At 38.4% G+C, this 20,613-nt stretch overlaps 6 protein-coding genes and 1 long non-coding RNA gene across 7 annotated transcripts; 3 read left to right on the top strand and 4 right to left on the bottom strand.

The window, feature by feature from the left end:
* Positions 1 to 363: 363 nt before the first annotated feature.
* Positions 364 to 1,604, bottom strand: LOC137582072 (prolyl 4-hydroxylase subunit alpha-2-like). Its single transcript, XM_068296501.1, has 5 exons — positions 1,500 to 1,604; positions 1,291 to 1,441; positions 1,025 to 1,224; positions 778 to 974; positions 364 to 537 (listed from the first exon to the last, which is right to left on the bottom strand). The coding sequence occupies exons 1-5, from the start codon at positions 1,549 to 1,551 to the stop codon at positions 364 to 366; spliced, it is 774 nt and encodes a 257-aa protein (XP_068152602.1). The 5' UTR covers positions 1,552 to 1,604.
* A 1,226-nt stretch (positions 1,605 to 2,830) lies between these two features.
* PH4alphaSG1 (prolyl-4-hydroxylase-alpha SG1) lies at positions 2,831 to 4,778 on the top strand. The gene is made up of 6 exons (XM_068296500.1): positions 2,831 to 3,018; positions 3,077 to 3,740; positions 3,802 to 4,251; positions 4,308 to 4,364; positions 4,417 to 4,582; positions 4,666 to 4,778. The coding sequence occupies exons 1-6, from the start codon at positions 2,831 to 2,833 to the stop codon at positions 4,776 to 4,778; spliced, it is 1,638 nt and encodes a 545-aa protein (XP_068152601.1).
* A 384-nt stretch (positions 4,779 to 5,162) lies between these two features.
* LOC137582070 (prolyl 4-hydroxylase subunit alpha-3) lies at positions 5,163 to 6,961 on the top strand. The gene is made up of 5 exons (XM_068296499.1): positions 5,163 to 5,605; positions 5,682 to 5,911; positions 5,985 to 6,127; positions 6,235 to 6,693; positions 6,773 to 6,961. Exons 1-5 carry the CDS (start codon positions 5,163 to 5,165, stop codon positions 6,959 to 6,961), a joined length of 1,464 nt encoding a protein of 487 aa, XP_068152600.1.
* A 2,339-nt stretch (positions 6,962 to 9,300) lies between these two features.
* On the top strand, positions 9,301 to 20,261 carry PH4alphaNE1 (prolyl-4-hydroxylase-alpha NE1). Its single transcript, XM_068296497.1, is given in 9 exon segments — positions 9,301 to 9,476; positions 10,469 to 10,623; positions 10,685 to 10,838; positions 10,973 to 11,163; positions 11,262 to 11,416; positions 11,472 to 11,525; positions 11,527 to 11,982; positions 12,048 to 12,213; positions 20,161 to 20,261. Coding segments are annotated over 9 exon segments (1,608 nt in total).
* LOC137581969 (uncharacterized) lies at positions 12,346 to 17,049 on the bottom strand. The gene is made up of 15 exons (XM_068296386.1): positions 16,846 to 17,049; positions 16,626 to 16,774; positions 16,417 to 16,567; positions 16,148 to 16,347; positions 15,496 to 16,097; positions 15,390 to 15,437; positions 15,172 to 15,332; positions 14,308 to 14,514; positions 14,099 to 14,247; positions 13,890 to 14,040; positions 13,624 to 13,823; positions 12,972 to 13,573; positions 12,864 to 12,911; positions 12,647 to 12,812; positions 12,346 to 12,590 (listed from the first exon to the last, which is right to left on the bottom strand). Exons 1-15 carry the CDS (start codon positions 16,935 to 16,937, stop codon positions 12,529 to 12,531), a joined length of 2,988 nt encoding a protein of 995 aa, XP_068152487.1. The 5' UTR covers positions 16,938 to 17,049; the 3' UTR covers positions 12,346 to 12,528.
* Positions 17,460 to 18,243, bottom strand: LOC137583111 (uncharacterized). Its single transcript, XR_011033360.1, has 4 exons — positions 18,012 to 18,243; positions 17,904 to 17,951; positions 17,684 to 17,849; positions 17,460 to 17,629 (listed from the first exon to the last, which is right to left on the bottom strand). It is a non-coding gene; the product is annotated as an uncharacterized lncRNA (long non-coding RNA).
* LOC137581968 (prolyl 4-hydroxylase subunit alpha-1-like) lies at positions 18,298 to 19,489 on the bottom strand. The gene is made up of 6 exons (XM_068296385.1): positions 19,348 to 19,489; positions 19,139 to 19,287; positions 18,930 to 19,080; positions 18,664 to 18,863; positions 18,434 to 18,613; positions 18,298 to 18,341 (listed from the first exon to the last, which is right to left on the bottom strand). Exons 1-6 carry the CDS (start codon positions 19,437 to 19,439, stop codon positions 18,298 to 18,300), a joined length of 816 nt encoding a protein of 271 aa, XP_068152486.1. The 5' UTR covers positions 19,440 to 19,489.
* Positions 20,262 to 20,613: the final 352 nt, after the last annotated feature.

The raw sequence follows: 20,613 nt of genomic DNA, 5'->3' as shown, positions 1-20,613 counted from the left end.
TAAATCAATATACATAAGCTAAAGATGTATTTAGGCATACTTACTCCACTTGGAGCCGACTATAACTGGACAACCAGTGTGTACAGTATACAAATCTATATCTCCTGAGTTATCCTGATTAAACCAGAATAAAGCAGCACCTGCTTTTGGGAAAACAGTCAGATTTAAGTTGTTAAATAGGGTAGCCCCACCCTGTGGTACATCTTGAAGCTAAAAGGACAACGAAAAGGTTAAAATTATTTGACTCAAATAAACTAGAATAACTTACGTAGAAAATAAAAGTTGCGATTCGATCGTAGAGTCCTTTCCATCGATCCTATGAAAAATAGCACAGTTTAGACTTAGACTCAACTAAAATTCTTATTAGCCCACCTCATTTTTACGCATAGTATCCGAATGGGCTTCAAAAAGTCCGCCTACACCATAATTCATAACCTGATAGAGATCTCCAATATTGGAATCCAAATTCGATACATCTTCAATCCACAGACTCATCCGACGAGTGACGTTATCCGAATTTTTCCCGAGCCACGTCGCCTTTGAAGTACGGATAAAGTTCAAGACTATTTCATTTTTGACTTGATCAACCGCTTTGGCTGCCTCTAATTTTTTACTAGCTTGTGTTTTAAGGAATTCTTGTTCGCTAGGTAAGAGAACATCATGGCAAAGCACTATATACGGATCGAGAGATAAAATCTCCATTTTGATTGGTGCAATTCGAAGAAAGTATGAATCTTTCGTGTTGTAAAGACAAAAGAGCTGAAACTCCCTATCTACTTCACACTTGCCACTACAACAAAATGGAAGAGCATCAATAACAGCAGCATGATTCTCAGTCTCAAAGGAAGTGTTAGAAATGAACGGAAAAGTAAGGATATGCATTTGCAATGAGTGAAATTTATGCAATAAATTTGCATCTCTGGGAGCCAAATCAAGAGCTTTTCTTTGGGCCTGCAAAGCCTCCGCATACTTATCTATAAAGAGAGAATTAGGCAGTTTCTATTAAAGATTAAAGTCGACTTACTTTGATTAAGGAGCACCCTAGCCAATTCGTCATAGACCGCATCCAAGCGGAGACCGTGAAGTTTGTGAAGTTCTGGTCGGTGGTTTGGTTGACCGAATCTCGAGATTGTGGCACTCAACCACTGTTCAGCGGCTTGCCAATAGCTGTGGTTGGAGTTATACTTGGCCAAGGCGAAGCAGTCTAAAGGGGTGAAAGTGGAACTGAACACATATGTCAATGTGTTGGTAAATGTTCCCAATTTGATGTCCTGTTCAAAGCAAACTTACTTGTACTGCACGCCATCAAGAAGTCCATTCGCCATATCTACGGATGACATCTGGTACACTTTCTGGAGGCGTCTTAAGCCTTCCGCTGCATCGATGAAGTCGTTTGATTGTGGCAAAAATGACTTCACTTCTTCCATATAACTCAGTTGAACTATGTGTAAGTGCAGCAAAAGTCAAGCCAACGTCAACAGTATCCCATTCATACTTACACGAAGTAGCGTTTTCCATATAAAGCTGCCAATACAGCCAATCAGATTGCATATGACGCAAAAGAGAGAAACTATTCAAAGAATTTTCCAAGTAGTCACTCGTATTCTGTGCTGCCTTCTTATGTCTAGCTTTCGTGTTCTCGATTCCCCTAAAAGGTAATAATAATTACACTCACACTTTGAAGATCTTGTAAGATATCTGTTTATACAGTTTTATAACAGCGATTTTATTGGCCAAAGTCTGCCTAAATAGATCGAGATTAGCTGCCAAACTATCACTCAAGTTCAGTAAGTTAATCATTGAGCTGATTGATCTAGAATAATAAGGTCGATTGTCTTCCTTTTCCTTATTTGCTAGGGCTTGAAAAGCAAAAATAAGGAAAACTATTAAGGGAAAACAACAAACCGCTTTCATTTTGTATTAAATTAAAACTAAAGTGAGAATTTACTTAAAATTTAATTTCTTTTTTAAATAAGTGCTTGCTATTGTTCTTAGCAAAGTTAATATACTATTTCTGAGAGGCAAAACAAATCCAACCGTGAAATCAAAGTTAACGTTATGAATGTGATGGCAAATTCGATACGTTAAATGATGTCGATTCTCTAATGGGACAAAATAGCTACGCTTCAAATTACAATGAAAAAAAATGTGAAATCTTTGAGAATATATATCGAATGTGAAATTTGCATAAATTTTGTTCTTTTCGAACAATGCGTGATTAATATTGCCATTATATGTATTTGCATCTAGCTGCCATCAATGCCATCAATTTAACAATGTTACGCACAAGTGCTATTTGAAATATGTTTGTCAAACGAATCGTCAATCAAACCGCAATCAATAGACATTCCCTTTTCATTCCTGTCTCGGAATTTAGAGCATGTATTCACCCGCACACGTTCAGGGGGCAAGCACACGGACAACTTGCCAAATACATTGCTATCATTTCTATACTCTACTATTTTTCATAGTACTCATTGTATAAGTTGAAAGCATAAAGATTGGTTGGACGCTAAGGATTAGGTTGACTAGAAAGAATCAGCCTTATTTACATACCTCGATATCCTCTTTTATCTTTTTCAATTTAAAAGGTATAGAAGTTGAGAATTAAAGATTAAAGAGTATTTCAACTTCAGCACAGCCAAAGTAAGTCTAGAGTCTTTGCTTCACTTCATTTACTCAAAAATTGGTCCAGCTGTGTCAATGTTTGTCTCGCGTGCTCCTTCTGTATCTGTTTTGGGTTCTGCTCCGAATTTTACTTCCACATTATTCCAGGTTGTCACTTGGAGTACCTATCTTTCAGTTACCAACTAGAGAAGGTGTAGTGTGAATGTCAGTAGCCATCTCCATGCCGGGTTTCGTCATATTTTGGGTAAGCCTTTGTCTGGCCAGTGTCAGGGGTGATTATTACTCGGCCACCAGTGAACTGGAGGCCTTGGTTGATGTAGAAGTCCTGTTGGTACAACAAATCGAATTATATCTGCAAAAAGCAGAAAAGCAGCAAGAAAATATCAAAAGGTAAAATAAAACTATATATTCTTTTAACGAATCCAGTTGACCTAAATTTTCTCTTTAGATTTCTTGAAAATATAGAAAAAGTACCAGATGATCTTGAATATTTGGAGGATTATTTTGGAAATCCAATTAACGCATTTATAACAATTAAACGCTTAGTCCACGACTGGAGATACAATGTATTTGAGCCAGTTTTCGATCTAGGTGACTTCGTGGCCTACAAAGAAAATCTAGCTAAGCGGCTGGAGTCTGCCGACTTTAAGAACCCAACAAAAGACGACTTGTTGGGGGCTACTCGAGGATTGTGGCGCCTACAGGAGACCTACAAGTTGCCCACATCTCAGCTGGCTAATGGAATTTTAACGCCAGGCGACAAGAATGAATTGAATGTTACTCTCAGTGCTAGTGATTGCTATGCCATTGGCTGTTATCTTAATGAGCTCCAACAACATTCCTATGCTGTGGATTGGCTCTTGGAGGCCAAAGCGAAGTCAATTAGGGAAGCTTCAGCATTTCCCTTTGTAAGCGAACTCAGCATTCTCGAACAATTGGCTCCAACACTGAATCAGATGGGTAATAACAAATTGGCCCACAGGCTAAATGCCGAAATTCTGGAGAAAGATCCAAATCACCAAATGGCTCTGAAGGACAAACCCATATATGAGACGCAATTAGCATGGCAACGAGATCCTCGGCTTAATGTGGCGGCAGCAAAAGTTGATGAGGTATTAAAGTAATTTGCAACTGCTTAGATACAGTCAACAACTAACAACTTTATTTCTCTAGTCAACCAAAAGTGAAGATCTCTATCAGCGCGTCTGTCGAGGTGAATTGAGGCAAAGTCCGCGTCAGCAACGGAAATTACGTTGCTTTTACAGTGATCGGGGTGTAGCCTTCTATCGTCTGGGTCCTTTCCAAATAGAACAACTTAATTTAGATCCCTATGTAGCCTATTTCCACAATGTAATGTCCGATGATGAAACGGATGATCTCATTGAGCATGGCATGGGCCAAGTCAAACGTTCGACAGTGGGAAGTTTGGGCAATACCACTGTTTCTGAAATTCGCACCAGTCAGAACACCTGGTTGTGGTACGAGCAACAACCTTGGTTAAAGAACCTTAAATTGCGTTTGGAGGATAATACAGGACTCGGCATGGAAAGCGCAGAGCCTCTGCAGTTGGTTAACTATGGCATAGGTGGACACTATGAGCCCCATTACGACTTTGTGAAGGTAGTTATTACTCTTGACCGCTTGATAAAGGTTATTCTCCATTTTTGTCATAATTGTAGGAAAAGGAAACGACATTTGGCTGGAAGGGTAATCGTTTACTGACAGCTCTTCTCTACGTAAGTTGACCGCATGGATGGGCGAATGGAAGGTAATATCATTTTCTTTCAGCTAAATGAGGTGCCACTAGGCGGAGCAACCGCATTTCCGTATCTGAAATTGGCAGTGCCACCCGTCAAGGGTAGCCTGCTAGTTTGGTATAATCTCCATCGTTCTCTGGACCCAGATTTTCGCACTAAGCATGCTGGCTGTCCAGTTCTCATGGGTTCAAAGTGGGGTAAGTTTTTGTTTGCCAATTGTTTGATATGGCTAACTTGCTCCATCTTCATCTCTGTCTCTCTTTTTCTCGCTCTTTGACAGTTTGCAATGAATGGTTTCATGAGGGTGCCCAGGAATTCAGGCGACCTTGTGGCCTTATGAATGACAGTAAAAAGTCGATTTCTTTCAAGCCAATTGATGTAGTATATAAATAAAACTCAAGCCATTAAAGTTTTCTTTTTTACAACCATGGAATTAAAGTTTTTATGTTAAAAGGTTGAACATCTGTTTTTCTGCATCTCTTTAAGCAAAGATAAAAGCTTTGTATTAGAATTTATCTAACTCAAAAAGAAATGCCTTTAAAAAGTTGTTGTACTGCTTTCTGAAGATGATGATGACACCTATAACTTGTTGAACCTTTCGCTTCTAGGCCTAAGTTTAGTTTAGCTACAGCATTCAAAACGAACAGTCGGAGAAACAACTCAAAAGAACGAAACGAACAGCCATTGACCCTAGCAAAGCAACGTAGAGGAGAACAACAAAGCCAACTCATTATGCAAATGCCAAGAGCTCGGTCTTGGCTATGTTTTCTTCAGTTGATGCTGTTTTGGCCTACAGCCATTAAAGCCATCCACAGCTTAGAGCATTTAGAGTCTTTGCTGGCCACTGAAAATTTCCTCATTGATGAGTTACGCAATTATATAGATAGACTGGACCAACAGCTCGTTGACTTAAAGAGAGATGTTGCCGTTATAGAGGAGATACACGGACAGGTGGGCGAGCAGGTGGAAGAGCATATGGGCAATCCCCTTAATGTCCTAACCGTACTCAAGCGTTTCGAGAGTTTATGGCCCAGATTGGAAGAACAAGCAAATGATATGGGCAACATCACCTGGAGTGATAAATACCATGCAGAGGAGCTAGAGCTGCCAACCGAAAGTGACTATGAAGATGCCTTGGGCAATCTTCTACATCTTCAGTCGGTGTATGACCTTCAACCCGCCGCTCTCTCTGTGGGCTTGGTGAATGGCCAAAAGTTTGGGTAACTTGCTCAAGGATAATAATTTGCATGAGTAAACAAAAAACAATCAGAAAATACGTTGCATATTCTTTTACAGCTCAGCCATGTCCTGGAGCGATTGCCTTGAAATGGCAATCAAGTCCGGCCAACAGGATAATGCCAACTATGCAGTGGCCAAATACTGGCTGGAGACGGCAATGGAGAAGATAACTTCCTTTAACAACGCCACCACCACCCCCAACACCACCTACAACCACTTGAATGGCGAGCAGGGACGAGGCAAAATTCAAATTTTAGAAGCCTCTCTGAACCTGGAATACCGTGCGGGTTTGTGTTTCATCTCCAATGCAGTGGAAACAATTTCACCTATTTCTGCGTAAAATATTCTCAACCTGAACAGGAAAATTTCCCCGTGCATTGGCAATGGCGGAGGAGTTGCTTTTGCTCCTTCCCACCAGTCGCAGTGTGCAAAAGGCCAAAACAAAAATAGAGCGGGCTATGTCGAAGCTGCCTCAAGGCAAGCAGCGAAATGGAAACGCGAAAGTAAGTAAGATGAGCAACTTTTGAAAGTATAAATTAAAACATTGCTACTTAAACATCTGTTAGAAGGGTACGAAAAAGGAGAATAATGAATTGTTTTATAATTTTAGAGAGAAACGTTTTCAGAGCAGCAACTCATCGCGGAACTTTGCCGGGAAGTCATACATCCCACCACCGTAGGAGTGACATCGAGTCACTGTCGACTGGATAGGAGCAAACCTCAATATTTTCTGTCACCTCTACGCTTAGAGATTCTCAGAGCAGATCCCTATATAGCATTGCATCATGATGTTCTGACCATTAAGCAAACTCAACAGCTCATCGAGCTAATTGACGAAGATGAAATGGACAATAATTCAGATGAATCTGCTTTTAAGTCACTTCAGTTCTCCATGTTGGCACAAAGGAAACTGAGCCGTAGTCTTCACCCACAACTTGGTCAGGATGCCGCAGTTAATATGCGCTGGCGGCCTCGTCGCCATAGTCACCACAACGTGATGGAGACCGTGAGACCTCTGAGCCCATCTTCAACAGGCTCCACACATTCGACGGCACGTGTGATGCTCAATGTGCGTATGATGCTATAGCCCATGCTAATTAACTGAGTAATATGTCACTAATTGGGTATTCTCGTTCTGGGCCCCACAGCTACAGCCGGCCCAAATGGGTGGGGCTATGGTCTTTCCCCAGCTACAGCTCGGCATTAATGTTCCACATGGATCGCTGCTTTATTGGCGAACGTGCAATGGAAACGAGTTTTCAATGGACTCCGCGTCGGATTATCGTAGTCGTCATGCTGTCTGCCCCGTTGTGCTCGGCGAGCAATTGTGTGAGTAAACGAAAGTGCAAAAACTGGTGATAATTTAATACAACGATTTAGGCTCACAATCAGTTAACTCTAATTAAGTCCCTAGAATATTCAGTGTGGAAAACTTTGATGGCTCTAAATCTAGCAAAAAGTGGTTATTTATTAGCTATTGTTTAAGATTGAGATTTAAGAGTACTGAAAACAGTTTCAAAACAATTCTTAACTCAAAATTAATGTTAATCTATTAACACACTTATTTACATATATATTTTACTATATTTACAGCTGCCTGGATAGAGATAAATTAAAGTAAATCGTTATGTGAATCATTTTCCCATGATAGAAAGATGTCAGCGTCACTTTCAAATTGTAAATAAAATAGTCAACGTTTTCAGTTGATTGCATTGCCACATTTTATTAAATTTTATTTGCCTTTAGTTCGATTTTTTTTCTTCATTGTTTGCCACAACTGGGGAGTGGTTGGTCTTCAATTAAAAGCATCTGTGGTGGGTAAATATGGTCGGGCAAACAATTTTTGTCTTTTTATACCCTTGCAGAGGGTATTATAAAATTGGTCAGATGTTTGTAACGCACAGAAGGAGACGTTTCCGACCCCATAAAGTATATATATTCTTGATCAGCATGAGAAGCTAAGTCGATATAGCCATGTCCGTCTGTCCGTCTGTCCGTCTGTCCGTCTGTCCGTCGGTGCGTACGCGTTTTACTCAGCCATCTTAAGAGCTATCGGGATGAAATTTTTTTTGGGAGCTTTTTTTTTACCCGGGTGAGATAAAGTATGAAAATCTTTGGGATCGGACTACTATATCATATAGCTCTGGAACAAAAATTTTTGCAAAAATTGGAGTATCCCCATGAAATTTACCAATATAATAGAATTTGATATAAAATCTCAGATCCCAAAATTTGACCCTGATCGGATAAATAGAACACAAGTTACAGTCTATATAAATCGGTTCAATCGCTGCCGGCAGCTCTGCTTGCTGCCTACTACGTCATCATCAAATCAACAGAGCACATGCATACACACACAGACGCAACGCTACATAAACTGTATGTGTATGCGTGCGTTGCTTTGCTTAGGGAATGAGGGAAGAAGAAGAACAAATTGTACATAGTATGAAGAGTAAAATTGTTTTGTTTGTATATTAATGAATTGAGTTGCAGAAAACAAATTTTGAACATGTGAAATTATTATTGTCAAGGACTGCAAGGGTATATAAACTTCGGCATAGCCGAATTTAACTTCTTTGATATTTTTTCGTTAACATTTCTGCACCGAGCCGATAGTCATTAACACAGAGATGTCAATTTTATTTTTTCGCTGGCCTTTTCAACGCGTTTGTGGTTGAACGGTGAATGGTTGGGGAGGGGCCTGAGGAGGATTTTTTATATGTTTTCTAGTGGTGAGACCAAACATTTCCAGGTGGTCATAAAACAAATGTTGAACATAACAAACCTTAAATCAAAATGCGAATGAGAATCAAAACAAACAATAGCGGCTTTAATGAATTTTACTTGGTACTTAATTATAAATTCATTGCTCTAAATTGGCAGGTTTAACTAGCAACATGGTGAACAGTGAGCCAAGTCAATGAAAAGTCGGGATCGCATAAATAAAACCAAACTCAAGTGGATATCTACATGGAATATATGTATGTATTTGATTCATCCATATTCAAAATGTTAATAAGCCAAAAGAATCAGAATAAAAACAAAAACGAAGCAGTCAAAGCAGTTATTATTTGTTAGCACTTTGCAACACTGAGCGAAAAAGGCTGACTGAAAACTGCATTATAAAAAGTATAAGACAACAGGCCAGGCTAATTAGCCTGAATTAATAAGCCATCAACCACATTTTGGCGATGCAGGGAGCCAAACATCAGAACAGAGAAGACCAGAAGAACCCAAAACGAGCTCATGATAAACATCAGTAAATCAGTTCAAAGCAGGCTATAAACCACTAACAATTGATGCCCGAAACCCGTATGCTCTTCATTAAACTAGACAATAAACTGAATTTTCTCTATAGTCCGTCTGAAGTCGAAATGGCAACTAGTTTGCTTCTGCCCATAATCAAAGTACCCGCTTCAAAACTCTCGAAACGCGTGTGTCCGAAAAGCAAAAAACGACTTGTCATCTCTGGTTTTATGATCTGATCATCTCCATGGGGATGTTCGGACTTAGCACGTTGTCAAAGCGATTAGTTCGCTGTGAGAAGCGTCGGGCTACAGACCACACTAATGGTGACCAGCTCGAACATTATATCGAGGATAAGTTTTTATTCTTCTTTGATATCACCGAGGGTAGAGAAGGAAAACGCCAGAAAAGAAATAAATAACTCGTTAAAATGCAAAAGGTTTTACTCTTCCTGACCATTGTCAGTCTGTGCAATGGTTGCCATGCCTCGGATTACTTTTCATCCATCACAGGATTGGAGCAATTATTGCAAACGGAAAACATTTTAATGCGGGACTTAAATGCTAAATTGCAATCAACTAAAGTGCAATTGCAACAGCTGGAGAGGTAAGTACTTGAACAGCATTTTAATATCCGGATTATGCAATTAGTTAATTACTAATTCAATATCTAAAAAAAGAAGAACCTTTAAAGCAGTGCACATCAAACCTTTAAACTGGTTATGGCCTAAAAGTGCAAAGTTTAAGAGTAAATTCAAAGAAAGTTTCTTGTTTTCATAATCTTAACTCGATTTAGAGACAGTCTAAACCAAAACTAGATATCGTTTCTTTTGATTTACTCAATTAGCATAAAATATATAATCCCACAATTAAATTGGCCGATTTAAGAATTAAGTATGAACTCTTTGAAATATCATCTATTTAAGTTGAGAATTGATCAATCAAAAAACTACTTTTATATCAACACATTTAAACGATTAAATTGATTAGCTATTATTTTGTCATTCAAAGATTTATTATAGCGAATTTAGATAAAACTTTGACGGAATGCACGAAGGGCAAATGTTTGAGAGATGCAAACTACATTTGCCATCGATTATATGCATTTTGTTTTAAGTGTCAATAATATTACCGAGACATTAAAGTTTTATTTTCGATTTTTGTTATCTTTCGCGGTTCACGCCAGAATCAATTGGGAAACATTTGATGGGACTGGTTTCTGTTTATGTGGAATAGTTATTGGTGATAAACACCTTTTCGCTTCAGTGGGTAGAGATAGTTTTTCTGATCAACTTTTATATCATATTGTTGTTCTTATTGTTTTAAAAGTTTCATGTTTCTCCACTGGTTTTTATATTTCGCATTTCGCTTTCGTTATCATGAAGATCTTTTTGCAACTATTATATGCATATAGATCCAAATATACATATTTGTATGTAGGTATGTGTGTAGATATTTATGTTTGTAGAGTCAGAGAAATAAATTAGAATTAATTAAGGCTAAAGTCTGTCTGTGTATGACGACAAGAGATAAAAAGCGACTAGTCATAAATCGGCTAAACTGGTAATTAAAGTTTGATAAAAAAAACCTGTTCAACAGCGAATTATCGGCCATTGAGTTTGAACAGGAATTGGCTTTAAAGGACACAGAGAACTATTTAACCAATCCAGTGAATGTTTATCGATTGATGAAACGTCTCAACACCGACTGGATGCAGGTGGAGGGCCGTATAGTCGATATGAGCCATCAATTGGGTATGTCGAACAAACTGTGTGGATGATAATGTATAAAATTTGCACCATTTCGTTGTGACAGCCTTTAACCTTAGCCAACGTTATGATGATGGCTTAAGTTTCCCCAGCCAGGAGGATGTCGAGGGAGCAGCTTTGGCATTGGTGCGCCTGCAAAGCACCTATAAATTGGATGTGGCACAAGTGGCCGCTGGTATACTGAATGGCATTAAGTATGGGTAAGTATGGGTAACTAGGGGTAAGCAAGAATCAGCCAGGCTTAAAATATATATTTTCCCCCTTAAACATTTCGTTCGTTGAAAAGAGAGAAAGTAAAATAAAAAAAATGGTTACTAATCATATTCATTTTTAGCACCGACATGAGCTGGCAGGACTGCTTTGTGCTGGGTCAACAACTCTTTGAAATGGAGGACTACAACAACACCAAAGTGTGGATACGCGAGTCCATGGAGCGTTTGCGACGACAAAATAAGCCCAAGCCCCTGCCTCAGATGGAAACGCTTAACAGCATGGAGCTCGTGGCAAAGAGTTTGTTCCAAATGGGTGAGCAAAGTATTGGCCAAACTTCATGCAAACAAATTCACTAAGCCATCGCTCTCGGTTTTTCTCTCTTTTCTGTTTGTTTCATGTTTGTTCTTCAGGCGACTTTGACACGGCATACGAGTTGAGTCAGCGTGTGCTGGAGTTCGATCCGCGTCGCATACGGAATTGGCATTTGGGTGACAAGGGGGCCACAGTGACTGAGGAGGAGCCACAGGGGGATGCCTTGCTGCCAAAGCATTCGGATTCATATAGTGTAAGTTTGAATTTCAGGGTGTCTCCCACAATTTATAACTAAATTTAGTTCTTAGCTCACGCAGGAGTTTGCCCACTATGAGAAAGTGTGTCGGGGAGAGGTTGGACCCTCCCCCGGCACAGCAGCGACCCCTGCGTTGTCGTTACTCAGGGGGAAATCATCCATATCGGCAATTGGCTCCACTCAAAATGGAGGAGCACAGCCTGGATCCATTTGTGGTTACCTACCATGACATGCTAAGTCCGAATAAAATCGCACAAATTCGGAAAATGGCTGTCCCTCATATGAGGCGTTCGACTGTAAATCCTCTGCCCGGTGGCCAAAAGAAAAAGTCATCGTTTCGCGTCAGCAAGAACGCCTGGTTGGCCTACGAAACGCATCCCACCATGGGCAAAATGTTGCGTGACCTGAGCGACACCACCGGCTTGGATATGACCTACTGTGAGCAATTACAGGTGGCCAATTATGGCGTTGGTGGCCACTACGAACCGCATTGGGACTTTTTCCGTAATCCTGACCATTATCCTGTCGAGGAGGGTAATCGGATTGCCACCGCCATATATTATGTAAGTCCATTCTTGAAGTTAATCATTCTTTTCGGCCGGTGATGTTGATTTTCTCCATTAACTAGCTTTCCGAAGTGGAGCAAGGAGGAGCCACAGCCTTTCCATTTCTCAACTTTGCCGTTCGACCGCAGCTAGGCAACGTATTGTTTTGGTACAATTTGCATCGCTCTTCGGACATGGACTATCGCACCAAGCATGCTGGCTGTCCAGTCCTGAAGGGTAGTAAGTGGAGTAAGTATTTCATGTGAAAAACATTTTCTTTAACTTAATTGTGAAATAATTACTAGGAAAGAGGTTTCATTTTGCCCAAGATAAAATGACAAAACAGTTTCTATTGAGCAAAGTCAATTACTTGCTCAGATATAGTTACAAATTCATAAGTTTTTACTTATAATTCTTCTCATTGGGATATAAATTGAATGTTCTTGTTATTATTTTGTTTACAAAATTATTTCTCACATAGAACTTGGTACGGCCAAAGTTATGTTCATGCAAATTTTCTTTTCCAAATTTCAAACGAAAGAAATAAGACGCCAACAAGTTCATTTATTTGGCAACACATGACTTTCTAAACTCTTGTCCCTTGTCCTGTATCCATTTGGTCATTACTAGGAAAATTTCATCAAATTTAGCACGCATTTCAAATTATCTTGAGCATACTTACTCCACTTGGAGCCGACCATAACCGGACAACCAGTGTGTGCAACATTCCACTCTGTATTCCCTGCATTATTTATGTTATACCAAAACAGACCAGCACCTGCTTTTGGAAATACACTGAGACTAATATTATTGAAAAGTGTAGCTCCACCCTGAGGCACATCTTGAAGCTAAGAAGGTAATATTATTCAATTGTCGATTTATATAGAAAGTTTACTTACATAGAAAACGAATGTTGCCTTTCGATCAGGGATTTTTGTGTGTCGATCCTATGAAGAGGGAGAAATACCGAATTCAACCGAACTCAAATCAAAATTCTATTAGCTCACCTCATTCTCGTATACATAATCATAATGTGTCTGAAATAGACCGCCTACGCCATAGTTAATGATCTGATAGAGTTCTCCCCTCTCTGGATCCAAATTTGTAATGTCTTCAATCCGCTGATTAATCCGACGGATTACAACTGACGAGGTTTTATAAAACGACATCACTTTTGCAGTACGGAACGAGTCGGCGTACCATTCACCTGTGTCTGAATCGATGGTTTCCGCTACTGATAAGCTTTCAATACTTTCTGCCTTAAGAAATTCTTGCTCGCTAGGTAAAATAAAATCATGGTAAAGAACTATATGCGGATTGAGGGATAAAACCTCCATCTTGACTGGTGCAATGCGAAGAAAGTATGAATCTTTCGTATTATAGAGGCAATAGAGTTGAAACTCCCTTGATATTGGGCATTTGCCGTTACAACAAAACGGAAGGAAGTCAGCATCAACTGCATTAACCATATTCTCAATGGAAGTATCAAGAAAAGAGGGAAACGTAAGGATATGCGTTTGCAGTAAGTGAAATTTATGCAATAAATTAGCATCTCTGGGAGCCAAATCGAGAGCTTTTCTTTGGGCCTGCAAAGCCTCCGCATACTTATCTATAAAGAGAGTATTAGTCAGTTTCAGTTAAAAATTTAGAACAACTTACTTTGATTAAGAAGCACTCTAACCAATTCATCATAGACCGCATCCAAGCGGAGACCGTGAAGTTTGCTAAGTTCTGGTCGCTGGTTTGGTTGACCGAATCTCGAGATTGTGGCACTCAACCACTGTTCAGCGGCTTGCCAATAGCTGTGGTTAGAATTATACTTGGCCAAGGCAAAGCAGTCTAAAGGAGTGAAAGTGGAACTGAACACATATGTCAATGTGTTGGTAAATGTTCCCAATTTGATGTCCTGATCAAATCAAACTTACTTGTACTGCACACCATCAAGAACTCCATTCGCCATATCTAAGGATGACATCTGGTAGACTTTCTGGAGGCGTCTTAAGCCTTCCGCTGCATCGATGAAGTCGTTTGATTGGGGCAAATATGACTTAACCTCGTCCATATAACTCAGTTGAACTATGTGTAAAAGCAGCAAAAGTCAAGCCAACGTCAACAGTATCCCATTCATACTTACACGAAGTAGCGTTTTCCATATAAAGCTGCCAATACAGCCAATCAGATTGCATATGACGCAAAAGAGAGAAACTATTCAAAGAATTTTCCAGGTAATCACTCGTATTCTGGGCTGCCTTCTTATGTCTAGCTTTCATGTTCTCGATTCCCCTAAAAGGTAATAATAATTACACTCACACTTTGAAGATCTTGTAAGATATCTGTTTATACAGTTTTATAACAGCGATTTTGTTGGCCAAAGTCTTTCTAAATAGATCGAGATTAGCTGCCAAAGTATCGCTCAAATCCAGTAAGTTAATCATTGCGCTGATTGATCTAGAATAATAAGGTCGACTGATCTGGTTTTCATCATTCGGTTCTGCTTGAAGGGCAAAATTGAGGCAAATTATTAAGAGAACACAACAAACCGCTCTCATTCTGTTTCAAAATTAAACTAAGGAACTTATTTACTGTATAATTTGAAAAATTCACTTGAAATTTAGCATTATTATGTTTTTTTTTTCATAAAAAACTTTTTGACAAACCGAAATATACATACCCTTTCTAACTTTCTGTAATGCTGTAAATGAAGTACTGAACATTGACACTTTTGTCACAGAGTTTTCAAAAAACTAATATGCTCTATCACTGAGAGAACAAAAGTCAAACACCTGTGAAAACGCATTTAAATTGTTAATGTAATTTACAATTTGTCACGTTTTAAGGTATGTATTTATTTCCACCTTTCCACATTAAGAAGAAGGTCAGCTAAGTTACGATAAGACATGACCAATAAAGGAATATAAGGTATATATTTGGATTCTTCGTTAAGGATGTGAAAAAAGGACATGTTTTTCATAAAACTAAGTCGGTATGGCCAAAAAAGCTTAATATTTTATTTCCAAAATACTTCTGAGTGGCTGAATTCATCTTATATATAAAAGGAATGAAATAAGAACCCAAAAAGATTATTTAGATTGTAAGGCAGGGCTTTCTAAGCTCTTGTCCCATATCATGTATCCATTTGGTCATTACTAGGAAAATTTCATCAAATTTAGCACGCATTTCAAATTATCTTGAGCATACTTACTCCACTTTGAGCCGACCATAACCGGACAACCAGTGTGTGCAACATTCCACTCTGTGTCGCCTGCATTATTTATGTTATACCAAAACAGACCAGCACCTGCTTTTGGAAATACACTGAGGCTAATATTATTGAAAAGTGTAGCTCCACCCTGAGGCACTTCTTGAAGCTAAGAAGATAATATTAATCCACAACTGTCGATATCAGATATAGAAAGTTTACTCACATAGAAAACGAATGTTGCCATTCGATCAGGGATTTTTTTGTGTCGATCCTATGGAGAAAAATTCCAAAAAATTATCCGAACTCAAATCCAATTTCTGTTAGCTCACCTCATTCTCGTAGAGATAATCATAATGTGTCTGAAATAGACCGCCTACGCCATAGTTAATGATCTGATAGAGTTCTCCCCTCTCTGGATCCAAATTTGTAATGTCTTCAATCCGCTGATTAATCCGACGGATTACAACTGACGAGGTATCATAATACCACATCGCTTTTGCAGTACGGGACGAATCGGTGTACCATTCACCTGTGTCTGTATCGATGGTTTCCGCTACTGATAAGCTTTCAATACTTTCTGCCTTAAGAAATTCTTGCTCGCTAGGTAAAATAAGATCATGGTAAAGCACTATATGCGGATTGAGAGATAAAACCTCCATCTTGACTGGGGCAATGCGAAGAAAGTAGGAATCTTTCGTATTATAGAAGCAATAGAGTTGAAACTCCCTTGATATTGGGCATTTGCCGTTACAACAAAACGGAAGGAAGTCAGCATCAAATGCGTTAACCATATTCTCAATGGAAGTGTCAAGAAATGAAGGAAACGTAAGGATATGCGTTTGCAGTAAGTGAAATTTTTGCAATAAATTAGCATCTCTAGGAGCCAAATCGAGAGCTTTTCTTTGGGCCTGCAAAGCCTCCGCATACTTATCTATGAAGAGAGTATTAGTCAGTTTCGGTTAAAGATTAAAGTCGACTTACTTTGATTAAGAAGCACCCTAGCCAATTCATCATAGACCGCATCCAATCGGAGACCGTGAAGTTTGTGAAGTTCTGGTCGCTGGTTTGGTTGACCAAATCTCGAGATTGTGGCTTTCAACCACTGTTCAGCGGTGTGCCAAAAGCTATTGCCGGAATTATATTTGGCCAAAGCGAAACAGTCTAAAGGAGTGAAAGTGGAACTGAACACATATGTCAAGGTATTGGTAAATATTTCCAATTTGCTGTCCTGTTGAGAAAATCAAACTTACTTGTACTGCACACCATCAAGAAGTCCATTCGCCATATCTACGGATGACATCTGGTAGACCTTTTGAAGGCGTCTTAAGCCTTCCGCTGCATCGATGAAGTCGTTTGATTGGGGCAAATATGACTTCACTTCTTCCATATAACTCAGTTGAACTATGTGTAAGTGCAGCAAAAGTCAAGCCAACGTCAACAGTATCCCATTCATACTTACACGAAGTAGCGTTTTCCATATAAAGCTGCCAATACAGCCAATCAGATTGCATATGACGCAAAAGAGAGAAACTATTCAAAGAATTTTCCAGGTAGTCACTCGTATTCTGTGCTGCCTTCTTATGTCTAGCTTTCATATTCTCGATTCCCCTAAAAATAAGGTATAATATAATAATAATTACACTCACACTTCAAAGATCTTGTTAAATAATTGTTTATACATTTTTATAACAGCGATTTTATTAGCCAAGTTCAGCTTGAATAGATCGAGATTGAAAGCCAAACTATCACTCAAATCCAGTAAGTTAATCATTGCGCTGACTGATCTAGAATAATGAGGTCGACTGATCTGGTTTTCATCATTCGGTTCTGCTTGAAGGGCAAAAAAGGGGCAAATTATTAAGAGAACACAACAAACCGCTTTCATTCTGTTTCAAAATTAAACTAAGAAACTCATTTACTGTATAATTTGAAACCTTAAACTGAAATTTAACATCATTATGGTTTTTTTATAAAAAACTTTTTGACAAACCGAAACATACATACCCTTTCTAACTTTCTGTAATAAGACAAGCTAATTGTAATTTTTGCATTACTTTTGTCACAGAGTTTTCAAAAAACTAATATGCTCTGAGAGAACAAAAGTCAAACACCTGTGAAATTCTTAATGTAATTTTCAATTTGTCACGTTTTAAGCTATGAATTTATTTCCACCTTTCCACATTAGGAAGAAGGACAGCTCAGTTACGATAAGACATGACGAATCTAGGAATATAAGGTTTATATTTGGATTCTTCGTTAAGGATGTGAAAGAAGGACATCTTTTTCATAAAACTAAGTTGGTATGGCCAAAAAAGCTTCATATTTTATTTCCAAAATACTTCTGAGTGGCTGAATTCATCTTATATATAAAAGGAATGAAATAAGAACCCAAAAAGGTCTTTTAGATTGTAAGGCATGGCTTTCTGAGCTCTTGTCCCATATCATGTATCCATTTGGTTATTACTAGAAAAATTAAATATTAACTATGCATATTGAATATATTTTGAGTATACTTACTCCACTTGGAGCCGACTATAACCGGGCAAGCAGTATGTGCAACATTCCACTCTGTGTCCCCTGCATTATTTATGTTATACCAAAACAGAGCAGCACCTGCTTTTGGAAATACACTGAGGCTAATATTTTTGAAAAGTGTAGCTCCACCCTGAGGCACATCTTGAAGCTAAGAAGGTCAAATTATTCCACAGTCGTCGATTTATATAGAAAGCTTACTCACATAGAAAACGAATGTTGCCATTCGATCAGAGATTATTTTGTGTCGCTCCTATGAAGAGGGAGAAATACCAAATTCAATAGAACTCAAATCCAATTTCTGTTAGCTCACCTCATTCTCGTATAGATAATCATAATGGGTCTCATATAGACCGCCTACACCATAGTTAATAATCTGATAGAGTTCTCCCTTCTCTGGGTCCAAATTTGTAATGTCTTCAATCCGCCGACTAATCCGACTGATAACCTCAGACGGGGAATCTTCGAACCACATTGCCTTTGCAGTGCGGGAGAAGTCGGCCTGCCATTCTCCTGTATCTGGATAAATAGTTTCAGCTGCCGATAAATATTTGATACTTTGCGTTTTAAGAGATCTCTGTTCTTTAGGTAATATAAAATCATGGTAAAGCACTATATGCGGATTGAGAGATAAAACCTCCATCTTGACCGGTGCAATGCGAAGAAAGTATGAATCTTTCGTATTATAAAGGCAATAGAGTTGAAACTCCCTTGATATTTGGCATCTGCCGTTACAACACAGTGGAAGGACATTTTTCACAAATGTATTATCCGTATTCTCAATGGAAGTGTCAAGAAAAGAGGGAAACGTAAGGATATGCGTTTGCAGTAAGTGAAATTTATGCAATAAATTAGCATCTCTGGGAGCCAAATCGAGAGCTTTTCTTTGGGCCTGCAAAGCCTCCGCATACTTATCTATGAAGAGAGTATTAGTCAGTTTCGGTTAAAGATTAAACACAACTTACTTTGATTAAGGAGCACTTTAGCCAATTCGTCATAGACCGCATCCAAGCGGAGACCGTGAAGTTTGCTAAGTTCTGGTCGCTGGTTTGGTTGACCGAATCTCGAGATTGTGGCACTCAACCACTGTTCAGCGGCTTGCCAATAGCTGTGGTTAGAATTATACTTGGCCAAGGCGAAGCAGTCTAAAGGAGTGAAAGTGGAACTGAACACATATGTCAATGTGTTGGTAAATGTTCCCAATTTGATGTCCTGATCAAATCAAACTTACTTGTACTGCACACCATCAAGAAGTCCATTCGCCATATCTACGGATGACATCTGGTAGACCTTTTGAAGGCGTCTTAAGCCTTCCGCTGCATCGATGAAGTCGTTTGATTGGGGCAAATATGACTTAACCTCGTCCATATAACTCAGTTGAACTATGTGTAAAAGCAGCAAAAGTCAAGCCAACGTCAACAGTATCCCATTCATACTTACACGAAGTAGCGTTTTCCATATAAAGCTGCCAATACAGCCAATCAGATTGCATATGACGCAAAAGAGAGAAACTATTCAAAGAATTTTCCAGGTAATCACTCGTATTCTGGGCTGCCTTCTTATGTCTAGCTTTCATGTTCTCGATTCCCCTAAAAGGTAATAATAATTACACTCACACTTTGAAGATCTTGTAAGATATCTGTTTATACAGTTTTATAACAGCGATTTTGTTGGCCAAAGTCTTTCTAAATAGATCGAGATTAGCTGCCAAAGTATCGCTCAAATCCAGTAAGTTAATCATTGCGCTGACTGATCTGGAATAATGAGGTCGACTGTCCTGTATATGATCATTTTGTTGTCCTTCAATAGGGAAAATGAAGCAAATTATAAAGAGAACACCGCAAACCGTTTTCATTTTGGAATAATTTAAAACTAAAGAAAACATCGGCTGTAAATTATTATGGTTTGGTCCATTAAAAACTTTTCGGCACACCGAAAGATAAATACCCTGTAAATTTGAAATGGAGTTTTATAAGCCAGAAATATATTGAAATCTCTTCCTTACTTTTATCTAATTTTTTCGTTTTTTATCTGATTCTACACAAAAATAATATGCCCATTCTGCAAGAATACAAAGATCCAAAACCCGTGAAATTACATTTAAATGGTTAATGTAATTTTCAATTTGTCACGTTTTAAGCTATTTACATATTTATTTTTGAACTTGTTTTTATTAAGAAGCAGGACAACTCAGTTGAGATAAGGTATATAAAAATAAAAGTTATTAACTTACTATTCTGGATGAAGTTTTCGGACAATAAGATTGAAATATATATATATATATTTTTTAAAGACATTGTTTTTAAGTTTCTTAGATGCTGTTAAAAGGTACAAATTGAATCCATTAAACAAATAAACTTAAGAATATTTTGCATGTTTGAGAAAACTTATTTTAAACAGATTTTTATATGACTATTGTTAACCCTTTTGGCATTAACCTAAATGGATTTGTTTATTTTCAGTTGGCAACGTTTGGATACACGAAGTTACACAGACCTTTGCCCGACCCTGTGATGTTTTCCGGGACCATGAAGTTTCATTAGAATACGAGATAATAAAATAAATAATTGTTATACAATATATTTTTATGTTTTACGGAAATATTCAAGTCTTTTGCTCAACATGGGTTAACGATTTCTCACTCAAACTTTTGAGTGTGTATCTTATGTCATTTCATTCACTCACTCAATGCTCAGAAAGCAATTCAAGAAACGACAAATGCCGGCTAATTTGCATAAACAAGTTCACGGGCAAAGTTTTAGAGGCTCATTTGAATATTATTTTGCTGTGTGAAGTGACAGAGGCTAAGAGGAGCAGCAGCAGCAACAACAACAACAACAACTGGCAGTCTATCAAGTGAAAGTAATTAGCAAAATAAAACTCGGCAATAAGTCTAAGGTAACTTGGCAAATCAA

Source organism: Drosophila tropicalis, unplaced genomic scaffold, assembly GCF_018151085.1.
Source record: "Drosophila tropicalis isolate 14030-0801.00 unplaced genomic scaffold, ASM1815108v1 contig_859, whole genome shotgun sequence".
NCBI classification, from domain to species: Eukaryota; Metazoa; Arthropoda; class Insecta; order Diptera; family Drosophilidae; genus Drosophila; species Drosophila tropicalis.
Note: the sequence above shows the minus strand (reverse complement) of the source record. Positions and strands in the feature narration are given on the sequence as shown.